At 37.9% G+C, this 20,243-nt stretch overlaps 1 protein-coding gene across 8 annotated transcripts in view; it reads right to left on the bottom strand.

Annotated features, from left to right (window-relative positions):
* The window catches only part of SLC38A9 (solute carrier family 38 member 9), a 44,649-nt gene that overhangs the window by 21,462 nt on the left and 2,944 nt on the right, over positions 1-20,243 (bottom strand). For 6 of the 8 annotated variants that reach the window (XM_014259883.2, XM_088054425.1, XM_014259884.2 and 3 more), the window contains 8 exons: positions 17,082-17,230; positions 9,009-9,141; positions 8,282-8,403; positions 8,073-8,136; positions 7,867-7,960; positions 6,727-6,897; positions 4,179-4,238; positions 1,854-2,051 (listed from right to left, as the gene is read on the bottom strand). In XM_014259883.2, the coding sequence (XP_014115358.1) occupies positions 1,854-2,051; positions 4,179-4,238; positions 6,727-6,897; positions 7,867-7,960; positions 8,073-8,136; positions 8,282-8,403; positions 9,009-9,141; positions 17,082-17,185 (946 nt within the window). In that variant the 5' untranslated portion in view covers positions 17,186-17,230. Of the gene's footprint in view, positions 1-1,853; positions 2,052-4,178; positions 4,239-6,726; positions 6,898-7,866; positions 7,961-8,072; positions 8,137-8,281; positions 8,404-9,008; positions 9,142-17,081; positions 17,231-17,743; positions 17,987-20,243 lie in introns of those variants that run through there. The other 2 variants (XM_005531159.3, XM_014259890.2) reach the window with 2 other exon arrangements.

The raw sequence follows: 20,243 nt of genomic DNA, 5'->3' as shown, positions 1-20,243 counted from the left end.
TTGATTGCACAGAGCACAGCCAAGAAATTAGGAAAATAAAAGGTTCTGTACATGAAGATCAACTAAAATGTTCTGCAGTTTCCTAATGACTTCTGTTCCCATGGGTATCAAGGAAAGTAAAACTCTACTGAGATAAATTATAGGATCACAAAATTGCCTTCCATTTTTTCTTGTCCTATAAACTTCAAGTTTTACAAAAATTAAGGCAATTTTAAACAGCTTCTGACTTACATCATATCTACTGAAGCAATGAGTAACTAATACTCTGGTTTTTAAATTTCTAATGTTGTATCTACCTACATAAAACCCACACCTTTTGCACAGAAGCAGTTATCAAGTATCCAAGTTCCTGTGTGGTATTTTCATTTAATGGTTTCAGCAAGAGCAGATCCAAGCTCTGATAAAGTGTCACTATAGAAAAGATGAAGAAACTAGACCTTCAAATCCCTGTCCTCTACCTCCTCCACAATGCATATCCAACTTTTTCATCTTCTGACCCCCATCTAGTTTCTCCTCCACTCCATTGTAGGCTTCAGTGCTATCCCTCAGACCTCTTCTACCCTCGAACTGTGACCAGCTGCACCCATCACGAACAGGCTTTACTCACTTTACCAGCCCCATCCACCTTGGCCTTGTACCCGGAGACATGGAAGCAGGAAGTCACAACTGTTTCCTCTGCAGCACAGAAGAGCCTACAATATCGGATGCTGGGACAAAGAACAGCAGCAGCTCATAGTGACTGACTGATGTTGTGATTAATTATCACCTGATTGGCAGAAAATTACTTCAGATCAGAAGAAGCTGCTGGTTTGAAATGTTTACCAGAGGAGGGAGAGTATGCCTGACTATACCAAGGTAGTATGTATCAAATACTGCACAGTAGTATGCATAGAACCATTTGGAAAAATCTGTTGTAGATGTAATGGAATTTGTTTCACAGGAGTATCAAGCAAGAAAAAAAAGAAGGAAAATTAACTCCCTGTTACCCATATGATTCAATCTAAGCAGCACACAAAGCCTGTGATGTTAATAAACCAACCGACAGCACACTTCGAGGCACAATATGGGCTGCCAGCAGAATACTGGAACAGTGGCTGGAAAGCTGCCTAATGGAAAAGGACCTGGTGCTGGTTGACAGCAGCTGAACATGGGCTGATAATGTGCTGACAGGTGGTGAAAAAAGCCAGTGGCATCCTGGCCTGGATCAACAATAATGTGGCCAGCAGGAGCAGGGCAGGGATTGTTCCCCTATACTTTGCACCAATGAGACTGCCCCTGTGACATGAATACTGCCAGTTTTGGGCCCCTCAAGTCAAGAAGGACGTTGAGATGCTGGAAGTGTCTAGGAAAAGGAAATTAAGCTAATGAAGGGTCTGGAGCACAAGTGCTGTGAGGAGCAGCTGAGGGAGCTGGGGGTGTTTAGCCTGGAGAAAAGGAGGCTCAGGAGAGACCTTATCACTCTCCACAACTGCCTGAAAGGAGCCTGTGGCCAGGTGAGGCTTGGTCTCTTCTCTCAGGCAACCTGTGACAGGATGAGAGGACATGGCACCAAGCCGTGCCAGGGAATGTTTAGATTTGGAAAATGTTCTTTTCAGACAGGGTTTTCAAGCATTGGAACAGGCTGTCCAGAGAAATGATCAAGTCACCATCCCTAGATGTATTTTAAAAATGTGCACTTACAGACATGGTTTAGTGGTGGACTTGACAGTGTGGGGTTAATGGTTGGATTCAATAACCTTACAGACTTTTCCAACCTGAAAGATTTTATGATTCTACTCAATGAAGTAGTTTTCACTGTCTTCTGTACACTTCAGTCACAATGAACCAATGCTTTAACAGTATTTGTTACTTACCTAGAACATTAAACTTCGCAAAGAAGGATGGAGACTTCAGATTTAGCAGGGGTAGGAGAACAGCAATCAGGTAAAATGGTACCGTTTGTGATTTGTCCCACCATTCCTCAAAGAGTTCAAAACCTGTTCTGTTGCCAGAAGAGAACATCACACTCCTGTTCTGCGGTGGGTGATCACTAGCAGCACTTGGACAAATGACTGGAAGAAAGGAAAAGAAAAATATCCTCAGATTAAAAGAGTTTTACTTGCACAGAATATTCACAGCCAAGATCCCATGATTGCTGGTGTTTTACCTACTGAGGATCATTCAAGTGCAACGTTCAGTATCAGTTCCTAACTTCTATTTGTTTTTTTTAATCAGGAATTCATTGCTAAGATTCCACTGCTAGGCAGCCTGCACTCTAATCTGACAGTGCTACAGTTCTTCCAGCTGAGCACACCAAAGATGATAATTTATCTGAAGCCCAAGCTGTCACACAGGATCATCCTTCAAGGTTACATACCTGTAATGAGATCTGTTCAGTGCCTACATGCACCTGCTGGAATCAAGTCATAGCAATGCTCCCCTGCATCTGGCTGCATATTTAGCATTCTAATCTGTCCCTGCACACTTCAGTAAGATCGTATCAACCAACATCCAAGTGCACCTCTGTACAGATGAGCCTGAATTCCTGTAAATTGCTCGACAAACAAACAAAGGATTACAAGAAAGCTACTCTAATAACTGGCAGGTTGAAAACTCATACACTGAACAAAGACATTCTTGTTATCTTTGTGCCATGACAGGGGCAAGTACATCACTGCCAGACGACACAACACGAGACAACAGATTTAAGATATGTTCCAGTAACCCTGCTAAGGAGGAACATCATACTCCTCTTACATGGAGGTTGATAAAATGGCAGCACCTGAAAAAAGTGACTGCAATAAAATCAACCAAAAAGACCCTGTGAGGAACAAATGCTTATGAAGCTCTGTGTTGAAATATAAAACTTATTGTTTTCATAATGTCTTATATAAAATCTTGGCATCCCACAATACTCGATAGCCACTCTCCTACACTATCTGCATTCCTGTTCTGTCAAAAAGGCCAAGGCATAAAAAGCATTCTGACAAATTTCTTGCTTAAAAGAGGATTGTTTCACAGAACTTGAAAAACGCTTTTTTCTTACTGATCTCCTGGGTAGCTCTGAATGTCCTGTCAAGAATCACTTGAACATCTGGCAGCCCTTAATCTTGTGTAGCAACTGCTTTAAATCTTCTAGTTGGTGGACGATAGTGTGGAATATTGTCCACTTTGCCTCCAAGTTATACCCCCTGCTGCAGAAGCATGGGAGAGAACAGCAGAAGCAGGAAAGAGCACAAATTGGTGCCTAGCTGGTGAAGACTGTTAGAGGAGCAGGATTCAACACTAGCTCAAATGCAAATCAACTGGTTTTTAGAATTATTTCTCAACTCCTTTGCCTGACTCCAACATCTGCTCTCCAGAAACACAGATGCAGCTAGTGTTACACACAGCTGCTCAGCTGGCAGTGGTATGTTTCCCCATTTCTCATGTACTTGTGATAGAGAAAGCTTTTTGCTTCCTAAGAAAGCAGTATGGATTCAGTCACTATTATAGAGGTAGAAAAGATTTGGGGGTTGACAATGTCTGCCTTGTTTTGTTCCTGTCTTCATTCTACATTATTCTGCCTACTTAAGAACTTGGAACAGATCTATGTTCATACTTGACTGCAGTTTCTTCCTTTAGTTGTGCAAATGTCAGACTCTCCAAAAAGCACAAGCAGAGGCTCAAGTAGCCTGCCACTTGTTTCTTTTTTGTACTCAGCATCAAAAAAGCTGTTACATAATTTTATTTTTTTTTAAATAATCTTGATGCAGAACTTGTGAGTAGTAAAGCTGCCCTAGTCAAGATTTTAAACAGTAAACAGAACTAAGGCGCCTCAAATTTAGGGTGTGAAAGTTAAAATTCCTTAAGGCAATTCCTCATTGTGCAACAACTGTTAAAAAGTTAACAGTCAGGCTTTTAAGGAGGATGTATCTGGGCATACAGAAATTTGTAACTGGCTTTTTAGTATTTATTCTCATCTCCACTTTTTTAACTTATTTTTTACTTCCCCAGTTACTCAGATCTCCCAAGTGTGTGGTTATTTGTGGAAACACAAATCCCAGCTAGAAAATCACAGTTTTTTAAGAAACACATAGTTAGTTACAACTTATGACATATACTTTATAACTGGAATGTGGTTAGGCATTGGAACATGATGATTTGCCTTTAAACCCCCACCCCAAAACTGGAAACACAATACTGTAAGTGCTTCTTACCTTTGTTACTGCCATTGGTGCCAGGAACAATGTCTGTTACATTAATGTCATGAACAAAGTCTGCAAAGAAGAAAATCTCACTATCAATGTCTCATACCTACTATTAGGCCTTCATCTGTTGACTTGACTAAAATTAAGTCGGAAAATATTTTGGAAAATTACATCAGAGGCACAGCACAGCAGCTCACACTCCCCCCCAGACCCAAGTGAAAATTTTCAAACTATTGTAGAAGTGTTTTAAAGTAGCTCTACACTGTATTACTTTCTTCTCAGGAGCCCTGTCTTTGTATAAATTTCCTAAGACTTCCCACTCCAAGAATTGCTGCTCCACAAGCACACCTCCACTTCTCCCAGCTACTCATCTGGTAGTGTTGGACAGTAGGCCAGTGAGGAGATGCATCCTAAATCCAGCCTCTTTTGGGACAGAACAAAGCAAACACACTCCTAGTCCAGACAGTATTATTTAGAAAAATCTTCCCTTACTCATTTTCTAATATTTTCTTTTTCAGAAGAGGCTGTCTTTTTTCCATGTTTCCATGGGCAAAAGGAAAATTTCTGGAAAAAGGATTAAGCCTCACTGTTGTACAGGTGTCTCTAGTACTGTTTTATTTCCAGTACAGTCCTGTGCTATTTTACTGCTATATCACACCAGTTATTTCCAAGTTTCTGCAACCTCACCTTTATAAGGGTGTTGGATAGAAATTTCATTATATTTCTGCATTATTTGTATATATAGACACAGAAAATTTCCATTAGCTTGAAACTGAGTAAGTGTGTCACTGGTTAAATTTTGTTTCTGTTGCATGTGGGTGTGTTATGCACAGAAAATCGAATGGGGCAGTGTACTTCAGATTTTTTTAAAAGCAATTAAAAGCAGCTTGTTTCTCATAAAGAAAGCAAAAAGTCTTGTGGGAAGAAAACTGTTTCTTCTTTCTTTATTTTGATTTATGGCACCCTGAATCACAAACAAGTTTCTCATACTTACTTCTGCTAGTTCAGAGTATACAACAATCAGAAGATTTAACTAAAATCACTATTTTGTGCTCCTAATTAAAAATGTACCTAGTGAGAAGCCATCAAAATTAATAGCTCTTACAGAATTAAAGCACTTTCAGATTTGTTATAGATATTAACTTCTGTTTCTTCTGTATTTAAAAAGCAGTTTAGGACTAGCAATTGCATATGTGGATTTTGTTTTTCCCGTAAAACAAAAACTGAACAAGACCATGCAACACCATGTTAAAGAAAAGGCATGATATTGCATTCAGCTAACACTTCTTGCATTCCTTGTGTACTACAGATTTCTAGACAATCCTCCTGCAGGAAATCAGTTTTTCCCCACCTAAATTTTATGTGCAGATGTTTTAAGAAGCCATCTGAATGCATTAGAATTAAACACAGTAGCCTGCTTAGAATACTTAGAAACAAATGGCTGGAAGATGCCATTGTGTCAAACCTACATCCTAGTACACATTTTATTACTTAGTAATTAAGTATGAATGTTAGGACATGAAGCCAGTGATTGTTATCTCAGACCAAGCAATTTAAATAAGAACTCCAAACAAGTATAGGTAAGAGATAAAACAACATGTCCCATGGAAAAGCAGGACTCTTTTCCTAGAAAATAAGATCCTTTCACCATTTTGAATTTTGCATATTAGAATTGGCATAATTTCATTTAGAATAATTTAAGATTAAAGTGTTAATCTTATTAAAAAAAAAACCCAAAGTGTAAATTGAAATAGCTGTAATGACATATAAATTAGGTAAGCTATAAAATTCATCAGTCATTAACCAATATAGTAAAGTATGTCCCTATAGGGATGGTAGGAATTCCAATTAATCACAGTTCAACAGGCTTAAGTATCTGTGCTGTTATTTGCCTCAGAAATAACCTTCAAAACAGAGTATTTTAAATCTCAGCCAAACTACTCAACAGTATAAGTCAGATTTTCAAAGCTCTCAATTCCATTATCCATTCCCACAACTCTACATTGATTACTCACACAAATGCTTGTGTCCCTGTGCATGTACCAGGGTATAAAAACCCAATGTGTTTTCTTTTGTAGCAATGCCACACTAAGAATCATTTTTACTGTGATACAGTTCATTGCTTCCTCATGGGCACTTGCAAAACTATACAGCAATACTTTAAGTGTGTTTGTTGAAAATTATAATGAAACTGGTTTTTTTTTCTTTATCCCAAATAATTTCAACAGTCTAGCCTGTTATATAGCTGTTCAAATAGATACACCCATGTAAACAAAGGGGGAAACAAAAATAGAGTGGAAACAAGCAGCCAGGTTTAGGTTGTTTAAAGTATACCAAGAAAACTACACTTTGAGAAACTGAAATTGAAAAAGTGGCTTTGAAAACACACAGGCCTTTGCCCATACCACCACGCATAGTTACTTATTCTCAATAGATTTTTTATGCAGTGTAGGAGGAAAATCAAGATGATATAAAATGGACAATCCTTTTTCAGTATAAGGCAGTCTTGATCTTTATAAAGGATTGCTGTAAAACTTAACCAAAAATGTGTACTTACTGTATATAAATTTCCCTGTGTTGAACAGAAAGTTGGACATGAGTACCCAATAAACAACCATGGCTCCAACAAGTGATACCATAGAAAATAAGAGGCTTGACCATTGACCAAAGGATCCAAAGTAATACTTGCAAACATCTGGGAATTCCCAGTTTGAGGCATCGGTTAAAGCTGAAAAACACACAAAACCCAAAAATACATCTAAACAAAATGTTAGAGTCAGTAGAATTATTCATTACAAAATGTGGGGGTTTTTTTAGAATATTCTGATACACATTCACCACACTCTCAAGGACTAAGAAAATTGCCAGTAACTTTAAAATATAGCACTCATTAAGTGTTTGACTGAAGAAGCCTAAAGTAAGCACTTTTATTGTGGCCATACTATTACTTTTGAGTACTTTCACAAGCACTGAAATAAGACAGGGTAAAAATGCCACCATGGGTTTGCAGCTAAAGGCCTTTTGCAGGAGTTATGGCAAAGTAGGCCAGACCATGAACCATTGCTCATGAATGAAATTCATTCCTCATGAAACGAGCTCAGTCACAAACTGACAAAGTCTTAATGGCCTTTATTTGAGCAAGTGAGAGGTTAGTTTATGCACAAAAGCACCAACCAAAGAAGAGCCTCAAGATGAGTTTTGAACAATAAAAGTACATTCTAATTAGAGCTGCTGTCAGTGACTGCTTCAGCTGCTGACTGCACCTAGAGTGCCTTCAACAAAGAATACACACAAATATTAGAGTAATATGCGCATACAAAACAAGGGGTTACAGCTACAACCCACACTGTTCCACTGTGCAGGTTGATCAGACATGTAGAGAACTGGACAGTGCTTATGGAGAAAAGATGCCTGTAGCTCCCCAAGTCCCCAAGAACTTAGCAAGTGAACATCTGAAACCCTGTTTGCTAAGAGTTTGTGTTTGGCTACAATACTTAGGCTGCAAGCAACTGAAGGAAATCTAATAAGGTAGCATACAGAACTCAGACACAGACTACAAAAACAGAGAGATATTCAAAGAACAGCTTTTATTACAGGTCAGGTCTAACATATAGTAAAGACACATACAAACAGAATCTAATACATATTGGTATTTCACATTTGAAGTATTTGCATGAGGAAGCTTTGTATTTCTTACGTATCACTTGCCGTGATTTCACAACTCTGTAACAGCAATAAAGAGTCAAAATGCCCATCAGTAAGATGAGAATAATTCCAGAAGTGAAGCCTGCCTGTTAAGAGGGAGAAACACAGTTCATTTTATTTATGAATATACTACAAAAAAAGAAGAGTAAGCCATGTTGCCAGAAACATTTTCCTATACATGCATTTCTCGTAGTTTACCTGTTTTATTCCCCACGGGATACTTAATATGGATGTACCCATCATGGTATTCCATATCATAAATCTAGGAAGAAAAAAATTCAGTGAATATTTTAAAAACCACTCTTACTTCATATTGTCTCCTTAGTTAACAACAGTTATGTTGTTAATATAGAACATTCAGTAATAATGCATTTTGTGGCTATTATATGGCAAGGTGCTTAACATACATTGTCACTAGACTGGAGTTTTTACCATAGCCATCTGTGCAACTGTCAACTTTAAAAGCAGTTCCTAATGGACTGTACACGTAGATTTCATCGGGAGCTGGGAGTACATGATCAGGAGCAATCTAACAAATGGACAAAAAACAAGACTTATTAGTAACATCAATATAACTAATTGTTCCAAATACAGCAAGTCAACTATTTTAAGTCACAAAACGCTCCCAGGAAATTACATTTAAAAAAAAAAATAAATGAAAAAAGCAAGAAAGAGTTCTACTATGCTAATTCTCTTCCTGGGAGGGAAAACCCAAAAACAGTTGAGAGAATTTTTAGCTAGATAGCTACAAAAATGCATTTTTCTTCTGCAAAATGTGTGTAAACACACTATGAACAGATCATGCTAGCTCAACAGTTTAATTACCTCAGCTGACCATTGATTTAATCTTATAGGTGGGAGAAATCTGGGCAGCCAGATATAAAATTGATATATAAAATTATAAAATTGATGCTGTTTGCATATTTTATTTTAATGGAGAAGGCACTGCACAAGTAAATAACTTCTGATAAAACAAGCTGTTTTATCACACTCAGCTACTAGATATTTGATTCACAGCAAGCTGCAAAACAAGTCTCCCCCAACCTTTATTTCTGCTCCTTATACAAATCCAGGCTGTGTAAGACCCAGCATGCCAGAGGCTACACAGCTAATGAGGCCCTGTCTTTGCCTTACCAATGCCCTGTCTGCAGGGGATGTGAGCCTGCTATAGTAATGAATCCGCTTATTCATTGCTGAAGCTTCATCAGTGACTCTTTGCACATCATCGTTCACACCGACTATGTTTGTGGGCTCCACGTGAAATGGTCTAAAGGAGAGGAAATAAAGGGAAAAAAAGGAAAGCCCTTAAGACAATGGAACACCGGATCTAATATATAACTCAGAGAGCAGCTCAGCCAGTACTCTGGATGGTTTTGTCATTCATTGACACAAGGCAAATGCAAAAATATCAATCCATGACATTGAGGGAAGCTGCCATCTGTGAAAAAACTGTGAGTTTATATCCATATTAAAACGGCCTCCAGCCCAGATTCTGTGGAGCGACTTAACATCAGAACTAATATCCAGCTGTTAGTTTTCAACAATGAATCACACACAGAAATACATGTTAATAAGCTTGGGCAAGCTTATTAGTGTTTATAACTGGTTGTTGCCAGAACTAGTAATGAGGAACAGAGGTAGAAACAGAAAGCAGGAAAATGAAGAAGCAGAACGCAGAGAAAGAGGAATGAGTGAGGACCACCTATGAAAAGATTAGGAACTACTAATCTAGCTGAAAACACTATATGGAAGTGTGTTTACTGGGGAAGAAACCAAGACCAAGGAAGTCCATGTGCTCCTACTATTTTGAAATCGAGGCAATGGGAAATGGACTATGTCTCCCTTTCCTCCACTCCACCTGAGTTAGACTGTAGGCACAGTCACAGCTGCCAAAGGAGGAAGAGGGAACACCACATGCCCCTTCTTTTCTCTGCATACACAGGGGTACAGAGCAAGCACAGTGAAAGCTGCTTCTAAAGTTACAACACAATACAAATACAATACAAAACCTTCATGCAAGGAGCACTACCAGACAAAGTCCAAAACATGATGTTGCTGAGATTTTTTTTCCTAACTCAAGTAAAATTTACTTCCATATAGGCATATTATGCTCTTCCTTAAAAACAACATTGACTCCTAGCACTGAGAAGCTAATTTCTCAAATGAGACAGAGGATGCTGGTGTCCTCTAAGCCTTAATACACTGGTGTTTGTTTTTCCTTTCAGCAGTGCTTTTAATTTTTAAAACTACCACAACGGCTTTCTGATCTTCCTCTTCCAGGCTGATGTTTAAATCACTCATAAACCCATAGAGGCAGAGATCACAACAAGTTTCCAACTACTAAGAACAGAAACAAGGTCAGCAATAAAGCCAAGCCATTTATTCTGTAATATGACCAAAATTTATTTGAATTTACTATTCTTCAATACTGATTTTTGTTTCAGACTACAAAGGAACTTAGGCAACGCCTCCAACCCTAGCTCTCAATAACATCCATAAAAAATCTCCCATTCCTTTTCTCAATGAATCATTTATGCATCTATACTATGACACAACCTGTTATCTGTAAGGAAGATAATGAATACTATTCTGAAGTTCTTTGCTCTATCTTTGGAAGAGAGAAAGATAGGTTCCTATTCCTGTGTGCTTAAGGGGAGACAGTAGGTGGGAATATCTATGAAAGCAAGAAAACCTGACTCACAAAGGGAGAAAATAGAGAACTTCCATCTCCACAAATTCATTCATTCTTTTATCTTAAACTTTATTAACTCTTACATATTCCTTCATCATGGGGAAAAAAATGGCTTAAATTTTCTAAGTTGTTTCCTACTTACTGAAATGAAAATGACACTTTCAAATTTTTAAAACATTCTCAATTGACTCTTCTTCCTGTGATTATGACATGATGGGGGAAATATGTGTTTTATATGTGTGCACTTTTGTGGTGTTATTACTAACAATTAAGATATCTCAGTGTAACATAAATAAATTTTAAGCAATAGCTTTACTACTCAAAACACAGGCACATGGGGCTAACTAACTCCACATGTAGGTAATGTAAAAAAATACTCATGGACTGTCGTGAGTCCAAAGGACTTCATTTGATTTTGCTTAAAATTTATAAGGTTGAGCAAATCATTGGACACAACTAAAAAATATTTAATTAGAGGACCTGTAAAATAAGGTGAAATGAAAACATGAAAACAAGAAAACAAGAAAAAACAAGAAAAACAAGAAAACAAGAAAACAAGAAAACTTGTTTAAATGCTGCCCCACCTCCAGACAGCTCTCTGCTGTTTTCTTTTTGGATTGCTGACATGCACTATATTTAGAAAACTTAAAAGTATGTGTTTTGCTAATTATACAGCAGCTGCATTATGTGAAGACCTTCCTCTCTTTCCTCATCTCCATTTAGTATTATTAGTACATCCCCATAAACTTCCACTGCACCTGTGGAAAGGTTACAGTGAGATAAATTCCACATTTTGCTTCAAAGTGAGTAGATCTGTGACAAAGATTTTTTTCAAAATGGTGTTCAACACCTGCTAGCATGGATGTGAAAGAAAATTCTTCCAAAGTGTAAGACAGTCAGAGACTACTTTTTAAAGCAATGCAGGTGAAAGCCAAGGATGATTTTTAAAATTAAAGTAATAGAAAACTGCATATAACATCCTATTTTGTAGAGAAAGCAGTGCTGTCAATGACCAAACAAATAAAAAGAAAATAAATTTTGTGTAGCAAAAACCTATCTGTAGGTAAGAAATTGTTCAAAGAAAGACATTTCATTTTCTTCAGTATCATGAACAGAGTCTGGATTAAACAAGCAACTTATGATCTAGAAAAAAAAAAGAGTATGATCCAGAATCTAATCTATGGATGAGGAAAAGAAAATAAAATTAAACAATCCCTAAGAATTTGTATATTGTAGGTAACAAACCTATTGTTTCTGCTTCCTGACTAGAGGAGTGTGTATGTTTACTGTTGCCATTACTTGAGCTACTTCCCCCTTGATCCCTGCTACTGTGCATTTGGTGAAAATGAAAATTATGTAAAGCAGAAGTTCATTTTATTTCTTCCAGGGTACCACTGCACCACCAGCCCAGCTGAGCAAGTGACTGCTAAAACATACTGACCACCCATCAATTTTATGTTATTTGCAGATCTCTTTGAAAACATCAGTCTGACTTGGAAGCTGTGTGAGCAGGCTGGGAGGCCTGCTACCTACCCTGATCTCCACTAGGAGAGGGCAGCATTCTGTTTAGGATCAAGGTCAAAGTACTGCTCCCAGCAATACCCAGATCAAAGACTGGTTGTAGGCCATACTCAAATGGGAGATTGAGAAGCTCCCAGGGACTCAAAGAAATTCTCAAAAACTGAGATTTTCAAAGCCCAAAGCAAGTAGGATATAATCTGGGATATATTTTGAAAAACTCTATTTAGGGACCTTATGTCTAGCAGGCAATCACTCTGTACATGCAAGTATTAGCAGCTACAACACATTCCTATTAAAAAATCTGATTTATACAGGCAATCATATCATATCTCTCACATGGCAAAATGATTATGAAAAACATGTTGGACAATGTGACCTGGGGGAAGGCGAGAGATTACATGACTGTGATTATGATGTGGAACAATGCTGACAATTTCTATGCACTGAGATAAACTATAATGTCCCTTGAATTTCATCCACACTGAATGACACAATTACTATTTCAGCAGCTAGCCTGAAAAACAATGCTCTTTTACCAGGGTAAACACACCAGTAAAACAGAGCTGTTTTCCACAGGACCATGAGAGTGGACAACTTGTAGGACGTCCATATCTTCCACACATTACACCCAGCAGGTGTATTTCAGAAACCATTCCCAGAAAACCTGCAGCTACAGTCATCTTTTCTTGCTCACACAAAGGGACAGTTAATAACAATTCTCTGGAGTTGGTCCAGGACAAGAAAGAAGAGTGCTTCTGTCCAAACTTCCTCACATTTTTAACTTCAGTAGTAATTTTGCAAGCAAAGAAAATGAAAAGACAGGCTCATGATTAACACTGTTCCCTTATGATAAGCAAAGTTTAAATGCTGGTTTTGGAGGGCTAGAAGGAACAGCTTACAAAGAACACTGGTCAAATATGTAAAATTTTGCCTAAGGGTGCTACATTCATCTTATGGATACTCTCAGCAATGTACTACATCTCATAGGGCAATGGAGTAAGAATAATACATATCTCAAGAACTTTCAGACTAAGTAATACTGCTTTTCAAGTACCTTTGCTGAAGTATTTTTAAACATCAAACAACCGGTTCTTGAGATCTGATCAAAAACGTGGTAAGTTTTGAGCTATTACAGTATAACAGAGTATTTTTGTACCACTATGTCTTTTAGCTTTTTATGACAGCTTTTTCATTTTTAGACAAATACGAAAAAAATTTTCTTTACAGGATGCTTTACAATTTCTTTCCTCCAAACAGACCACAAGGAGCCACTTTAGCTTAATGCACAGATTTATTTGATACCCCACATCAATAATTTACTTTTTAGGGACGCAACAGGAACATTACAGAGAAATAAAGCTAGGAAACTCCTACAGCTTTATTGTCTTACTGAGTTACCAAATTATTGTAGGAATGCTGTAAATGGCACAAGACAAACTAAGGAGTAAAACTGATTCACTGTATTGGAAATTAAGGAGAAGAAGTAATAAGAACAGGTGGCTATTTCATAATTGGCAATCACCTATCTGGATAGGAACACCAGGCACTGGAACAGGCTCTCCAGGGAACTGGCCATGGTACCAAACCTGGCAGAGTTCAAAAAGTATTTGGACAACAGTCTCAGGTACATGATCTGATCATTGGGGTTGTCCTATGAAAGGTCAGGAGTTGGACATGAAGAATCTTGAGAGCCTCTTCCAACTCAGGATCCTCTATGATTTCAGATACCAGCGTGCTTCTCTTAAGGAAATCTATATCAAAGAATTGCACAAGTGACTTGGTTTTTCCTTTCTAAGCTGTCTGAATTTACTGAAGCATTAAACAGTGTGCTTACAGTTATTTTGTAAGGTATTCCTTCTCTTGGAAATACACTTTACCTAATTTTTTCTGCACTGATACCACCACTATAGTAATTACAGCATGATCACAGAAGTTTCTTAAAATGTTGGATGCAGAACTAAAATAACCTTTTGAAGCATAATGTCATTGCTTGCACATTTTAACAAATTAGGAATCACAAGCTTTACCACACTACACTTCAATTACTATTCCTTTTCCCTGTCAAACACAAAACCTATTTTACTTGTCACTTACCAAGAAATATGAAGGTTCTTAATTAAGGTCACAATTCTTTCCAATTAAAAAGAAGCAAGATTAGGAATTCACAAAAATTTGGTAACAGAGAAAAACAAACAGAGAAAGCAAGCAATGGTGTAAAATGATCACATTGTATGGAGTAGTAAAAACATAATGAATGCAGAAAGGGTAGATTTGCACAGGTTGCTGACCATTGCCTACCTTCTCCTAAGTTAAAAGAACTTTGAAAATAAAAGGGAATCAACCACTTTTGCATGAAAAAGGCTTCTCTGACTGCCATCTACAGACACTGTTTAATTTATAGCTGTTTAATTTCAATTACTAATGCCTCCTACATTCTGGGAACCTGTGGGACTTCAAAAAGAATAGGAAAAAAAAACAGGAGGCATTGTCAAGCTTTTTCATATGCAAAAGAATCAGCACAAAACATCAACTGCTTCTTTGAAGGTTCAAGTATTCCTGACCAACAACTGCAGTACCTGTTGACAGTGAACAGATTTAAAGAGCAGTTTGAAGAAAATAAGACACTTCTTCTTTTCCATACAATAATCACCAGTAAGCCACTGCAGCAATGATATTCTAGTTCTTAAAGGGAGCTAACAAAATGGGAAATACACACTGAATACAGTGAAGAAAGAAACACAATAACATCCTCTTTAAAAGGATTAAAAGTGGCTTTATATTTCCCCCAAATTAGCAAAACAATACTAGACAAAGTAATTTACAACTCTAAAAAACAATTAGCTTATTGTTCTTATGTAAACACTGAAAAGCATTCCTTTCAAAAATCCCAAATCCTCCAAGCTGTTAAGAAAACCAAATAACTATGCAAATGACTCAAATCTCAGACAAGCTAAACAAAAGTACAGAACAGCACTAAGACAGACAAACAGTAATTACTACAAATCACACACAACACTTGAAGAGCTATCTCAAGCAAAGCCAAGTTATCATGCACTCACTTGGGGTCCGGTTCCTGAATACCAAGTTAAAAAACAGGAACAAAGTAAAAGCAAAAGCACACTGCATTGTACCACTGCATTTTCACTTTTTGATACTTTTATGCATAATAATCCTCCTTCTCAGGAGCCACTATTCCCGAAAAGTTTAATGAAGAAGCCCTTCAAACTGTCCACTGGTCTGACCATGACTGATGCAGACCCCAATGGCCTCTTCTTCCTTATTTCTTCTTTTGAAGTGTGGGGGCTGCCTGTTCTAGTACAGAAGTGGAGATCAAACTTTTTGACCACTCTATTATTTCCAGGCCTTTCTGATATCCCAGGCCTTATGCACTTCATCCTTGTGCCCCTGTGTACCTGGAAGGCAAAAAGGCTAGGTCGTGGAAAATGGAAGAATGAACTCAAAAGAGGAGCAATAAGGGCATTTAGGCAGATCTGCAGAACTGGAGGCTGTGAATGTGGGCACACAATCCAAGTACACAGTTCTGCTTTTAGGAAAGGAACCAAATGCCAAAGACTATGACCTTTCATGAAGTTGAGTCTCCAGACTTGAGAAATCAACGGGGAAAAAACCCAACCACACAGTATGGAAACAATACCTAACCTCAGTAAAAAAGTGAGTCTTAGCATTTAGGTGTTTCAAAAAGCCTCTCTTATTACTACTGCATTACCACAACACCTGAAACCCACTGCTTCTCAAACAGAACACATACTTCCTCCAAAACAAGCTGCTCCTGAAAGTCATACAAACAGATTAGCAGTTTTGTTATGACAGGAAGGGATAAGACACTCCAAAAGAGAAAGACTGTATTTACATTCATTCACAGTTACCTTTTCCACCTGAAAGTACCATTTCCTAGGCTTTGCAAACACAACTCTGTATGCTTCTACACTGGTGCTCCCTTTGTTCCCCTTATTGACTCAGACGCTTATCCTCCTTCCTTTGCTTGAAGAGAAGAGCATGTAAGTAGGCTCTCATGGCTTTCCAAAGCTGATAGCACCAAAGCCCTATCCGCAAGAACTCTTTTTTTTGCTGAAGCGACCTCTGACAACAGGATTATGTATGCAACAGTGCCATCTTCAGTTCCTTCAGGAAAACTGCCTTACTGCATATGATGGATGTGAAGAGAAAAAAATGACCCATAAATCGGTCCAAGAGGTGCTATGGCGCTACTCCTTCATCTAAAAATGCAAAGCTGATGCCCTCAGCTAGTATTAGAAGGGCAAGTCCCACCCTGATCTTTGGTCCAACGACCAGCCCACAAAAATCTTAACTGCAGTAGAGGAAGTCTCCCATTCCAAACCCCTTTGTGGAGATGTTAAACTCTTAAGCAAACATGTAAAATAACGACTTAGCTATAGGCATTATTTTTGATGGCAGAGTAACAAGGCTGGACTGTTAATTTTTCACATTTTCTCACTCTCAGAAAGCACTACATAGTTTTTCTTAAAAGGCAGTAAAGGTCACTCAGCTCACTTAGTACTAGCAAACATATTTTCCCAGCATCACCTGCAGAATGCATACAGCACCATCCACACATACTGACAGCCATTTATCTACAACATCAGGCAAACTTTCTTGCACAGTCTCAACATTTCAGTTAGTTGTTCTAAATAAGAAAAAAATCACACTGCTATAAACACACATGATGTTTCATGTTTGAAGAGCACTTTAAAAGCCTCATGGTGAGCTCTTAATGGAGAACTCTCTCTCTGAATTAATGTCAATAGAAAAATCTTATAAACAAAACACAGTAAGAACATCTGTTCACCTGGTGCTTGGAAATAAAATACTATCATATAATGACAAAGTAGGAACTTGTTTCTAGAGAGATCCTGGCTTCCAAATTTTAATCTGTCTTTGTAGGATTCTGCTGTCAAAAGTAAAGATTAAACAACTCTTTGCCTCACAGTAATTCTGTTCATCTTTTCTCATACCTTTTGCACTTATAGTCTTCTGGATTAAACTGTATATTCATGATTCCATAATTGCTTTCATCACTTCCCACAGGAACCAAGATCGGTTTGGTATCCTCTTCCATATTTGCTGATTATGTCTCCTTTTAGATTCTGTCAGTTACTCTAGCCTGGAAAAAGGAAAAAAATAAATGAGTCCACTGCATTTAAGCAAAACCATGTCTCTGCTATAAATTTAACACTGGTAGAGTCCCACAGTTTCAGATGTTCCTGGGGTGAAAATCACCAGTAAATAACTTCAGTGTGCCACTTGAGAACTCTCATTCCATAATGCAAATATCATGAGGCATGCATGGTGGGGAGAGTATTTTTTCTGAAACACACCATCCAGCCCTTAATCTCTTTTAGCACCAGAACAAGGCAGTAAGAATTAAATAAAAATTTCTACAAGAGCTGTATTTCTAATGTATAATGCTACTGCTGAGAACAATCTATCAGTTACAAGAGCCTACTGTTTCACTGAATTATACTTCAAACTTTGCAGCAGACACATAAGCAGTTTATTCCAGTTCCAGTATATTTCCCATAATAAGGATTAGTTTATTGCAGTCTGCTGTGTCCAGGTCTTTTGAATAAAAGGTAATAAATGGTTTAATAATGCATTAATAATAACTATTACATACATTTAGACCATTTCTGGCAGAAGAGTTGGGAGCAGATTGCTTTTAAACGAATGGATTTCTACTCAGATTGAATTACAGGCCTCTCATGGGACTTTCCATGGTCTTGTGTGCAGCTGAATAAACATAATGGCTTAACAGCTCTCATCCCTGCTATCTCCTGAAGAATTCCTCAGGCAGGACTCCTTCAAACAAAAATGTCAGAAGCCAGTACACTTTCAAACAACCGTGGTAGAAGTATCTGTTCTTTAAACATTTCAGAATCCTTTAAAATGTTAGACAGGCTGATGGAAAGAGAGGTGACAACCACAGTTGGCACAAGACAAAGAAGGGTAGTGCTGGATGTTTGAAGCCTGGAATGGCAATGGAAGAAGATAAGATAGAAAGAATAAGCTGTGTATCAGCCTTCTGCATCCTCACAGAAATACACCATAAAGGCCCAATCTCAGAAATCATACCAAACCAAGTTAAGCACTGACATGGTTCTATCCCCTCCTAGATGCATATTGTCAGTCCTCTTCCATTAGTTTATCCTGCTAATACCTCTGGCAAAAAAACAAAACAAAACCAAAGAATCTGAAGGAGAGGATTAAAAATTGAAGTTATTGGGTTTTCAACCACGTCTACCCTCCCAGATTGAAAAAACCTTTTGAAGGAGGCATGGGAAAACACTGATGGACAATGTGGCAGGAACTGCAGAAGCACTAAGACTGGCTCAACCTGACAAGAAGTGCTTTTTAGAAGACAGACACAGGTATTGGCTCTCTGCTCTCAAGGGGAGGGGATCACTAAAGGACACAGTTTATGAAAACTGTACTGAAAGTTTTTACTTCCTTTCATGTCACACATTGTTCCTCTCCAAACTCTGTTTATAGATCCCCTTTTGCACATTTCTTTTCTACTGTGTCCCCTTATTTTTCTACAGCTCCAGACCTTCTGCTTTCTCCCTACTGATGCCCTTCCAGTTAAAATTTATAGTGGTGCACATCAGCTTCCTGCAACAGCTAAATGCTTCTGAAACAAAAACATGGGCCCTAGAGATTTCACATACTGCTACAGACATCCACCTAGTCCTCTGCCATTCCCATTAAAATATGCCATTACCTTCTTTTAGTCTCTTCTATTCTTTCTCAGCTGAATATCCTATATTCATTTTAGGAACAGACACAGCTAGGCATCAAACACGTGTTCTGCATTTGCATCTCTCTTAAGAATTTAAATCACACTTCAGATCTAGCCATAAAAATGAAGATGAAGATTTTAATTCCTAATGCCTGAACTGAAAATTGAAATAAATTCAAATCCCAAACAGTCAGCAGTTTTAGCCAGAAATTTTCCATAGTATCACAATATAGACATCCCTTCCTTCCACAGGCCACAGCTTGTGAGACAGATTAAGCAGACATCAAATGCACATCCCTGCCTGTTAATACTTGTGCTTTACGAGTCAACTTGATAAATACTGACAACAGTGATCACCAGTTTGATTTTCTTCTGCACTACTGCCGTAGTATTTTATAGTATTCCATGAAGAAAAATAATCTTCCCAAAATATATCACACACTAAGTTTGGCTTGACAGTGTGATTTGAAGTTTGTGGAGCTGGTGCTCACTGACTCTTTAGGGTCACTTAGAAGCCGGGTCTGCAAAGACAGGTTATTCTTTAAGTACTTATTGTTGATGACAATTAAGTTTATAACCAGCAAGCTTATGACCAACAAACTGGCTACTCTACAAATAAATGCAGCTATGACACATGTAAAGGCTGAACCTGGAGCAAGTACAGATTAAAGGACAACTGTATGCAGAAAAGCAAAATGAAGAAGTAACCAAGTTAATCTCTCTTTTATCTACCATCTATGCCTTTTGACTGGATTGCATTCACAATAAACATTTTTAATACATAGAGTGGAGTGAGTTATGCTATTTGAACTTACTGCCTATTTCCATTAAAACACTCTCTTCCCAACTCTAACCCTCATAGTGTATTCGTTAGCTACAGGTTCTTCTTATACTGAATATCTAGTCTATGTTCATCTCACTCAGAAGGTTTCTTTCAAAAACCTGCGATGGGACACGGCATATTGTCTATTTATAATCAGGAACAGGATGCCAAATACAAAGAATTCACATCATAAACCAAAGTTGTTTGACAAACTTCATTCTGCTTGTACATTTAATGATACACCATGCTTACATGCTTACAGCTTCCATGAGACTACTCTTGCATACAGACAACTACTGTGGCTTTTTGGGAATAAAAGTACGGCTGTTTAGAAATGAATAAGGCTGTTGCACAGATAACTACTCATTTGTTATCAAACTGAATTTTCCTGCAAGTGGAAAAGAGTTCCTTTTAGCTGCAGTGTAGCTGGAGTTAGAGATACAAATTCATGGTATCATGTCTTCAGCAGAGTTAAAAGCAGTGCTGTACATTGTTAGTCCTTCCTCCACCTGTTTGTCACGGCACAGCTATTTGTCTTCTTTCTTATCTTCCTAGGGA

The sequence above is a fragment of the Pseudopodoces humilis genome, chromosome 4, assembly GCF_049639895.1.
Source record: "Pseudopodoces humilis isolate 2021_Gansu_Grassland_sample_001 chromosome 4, ASM4963989v1, whole genome shotgun sequence".
In the NCBI taxonomy this organism is placed as follows: domain Eukaryota; kingdom Metazoa; phylum Chordata; class Aves; order Passeriformes; family Paridae; genus Pseudopodoces; species Pseudopodoces humilis.
The sequence above is the reverse complement of the archived record's forward strand: the minus strand, read 5'-3'. Positions and strand labels throughout refer to the sequence as shown.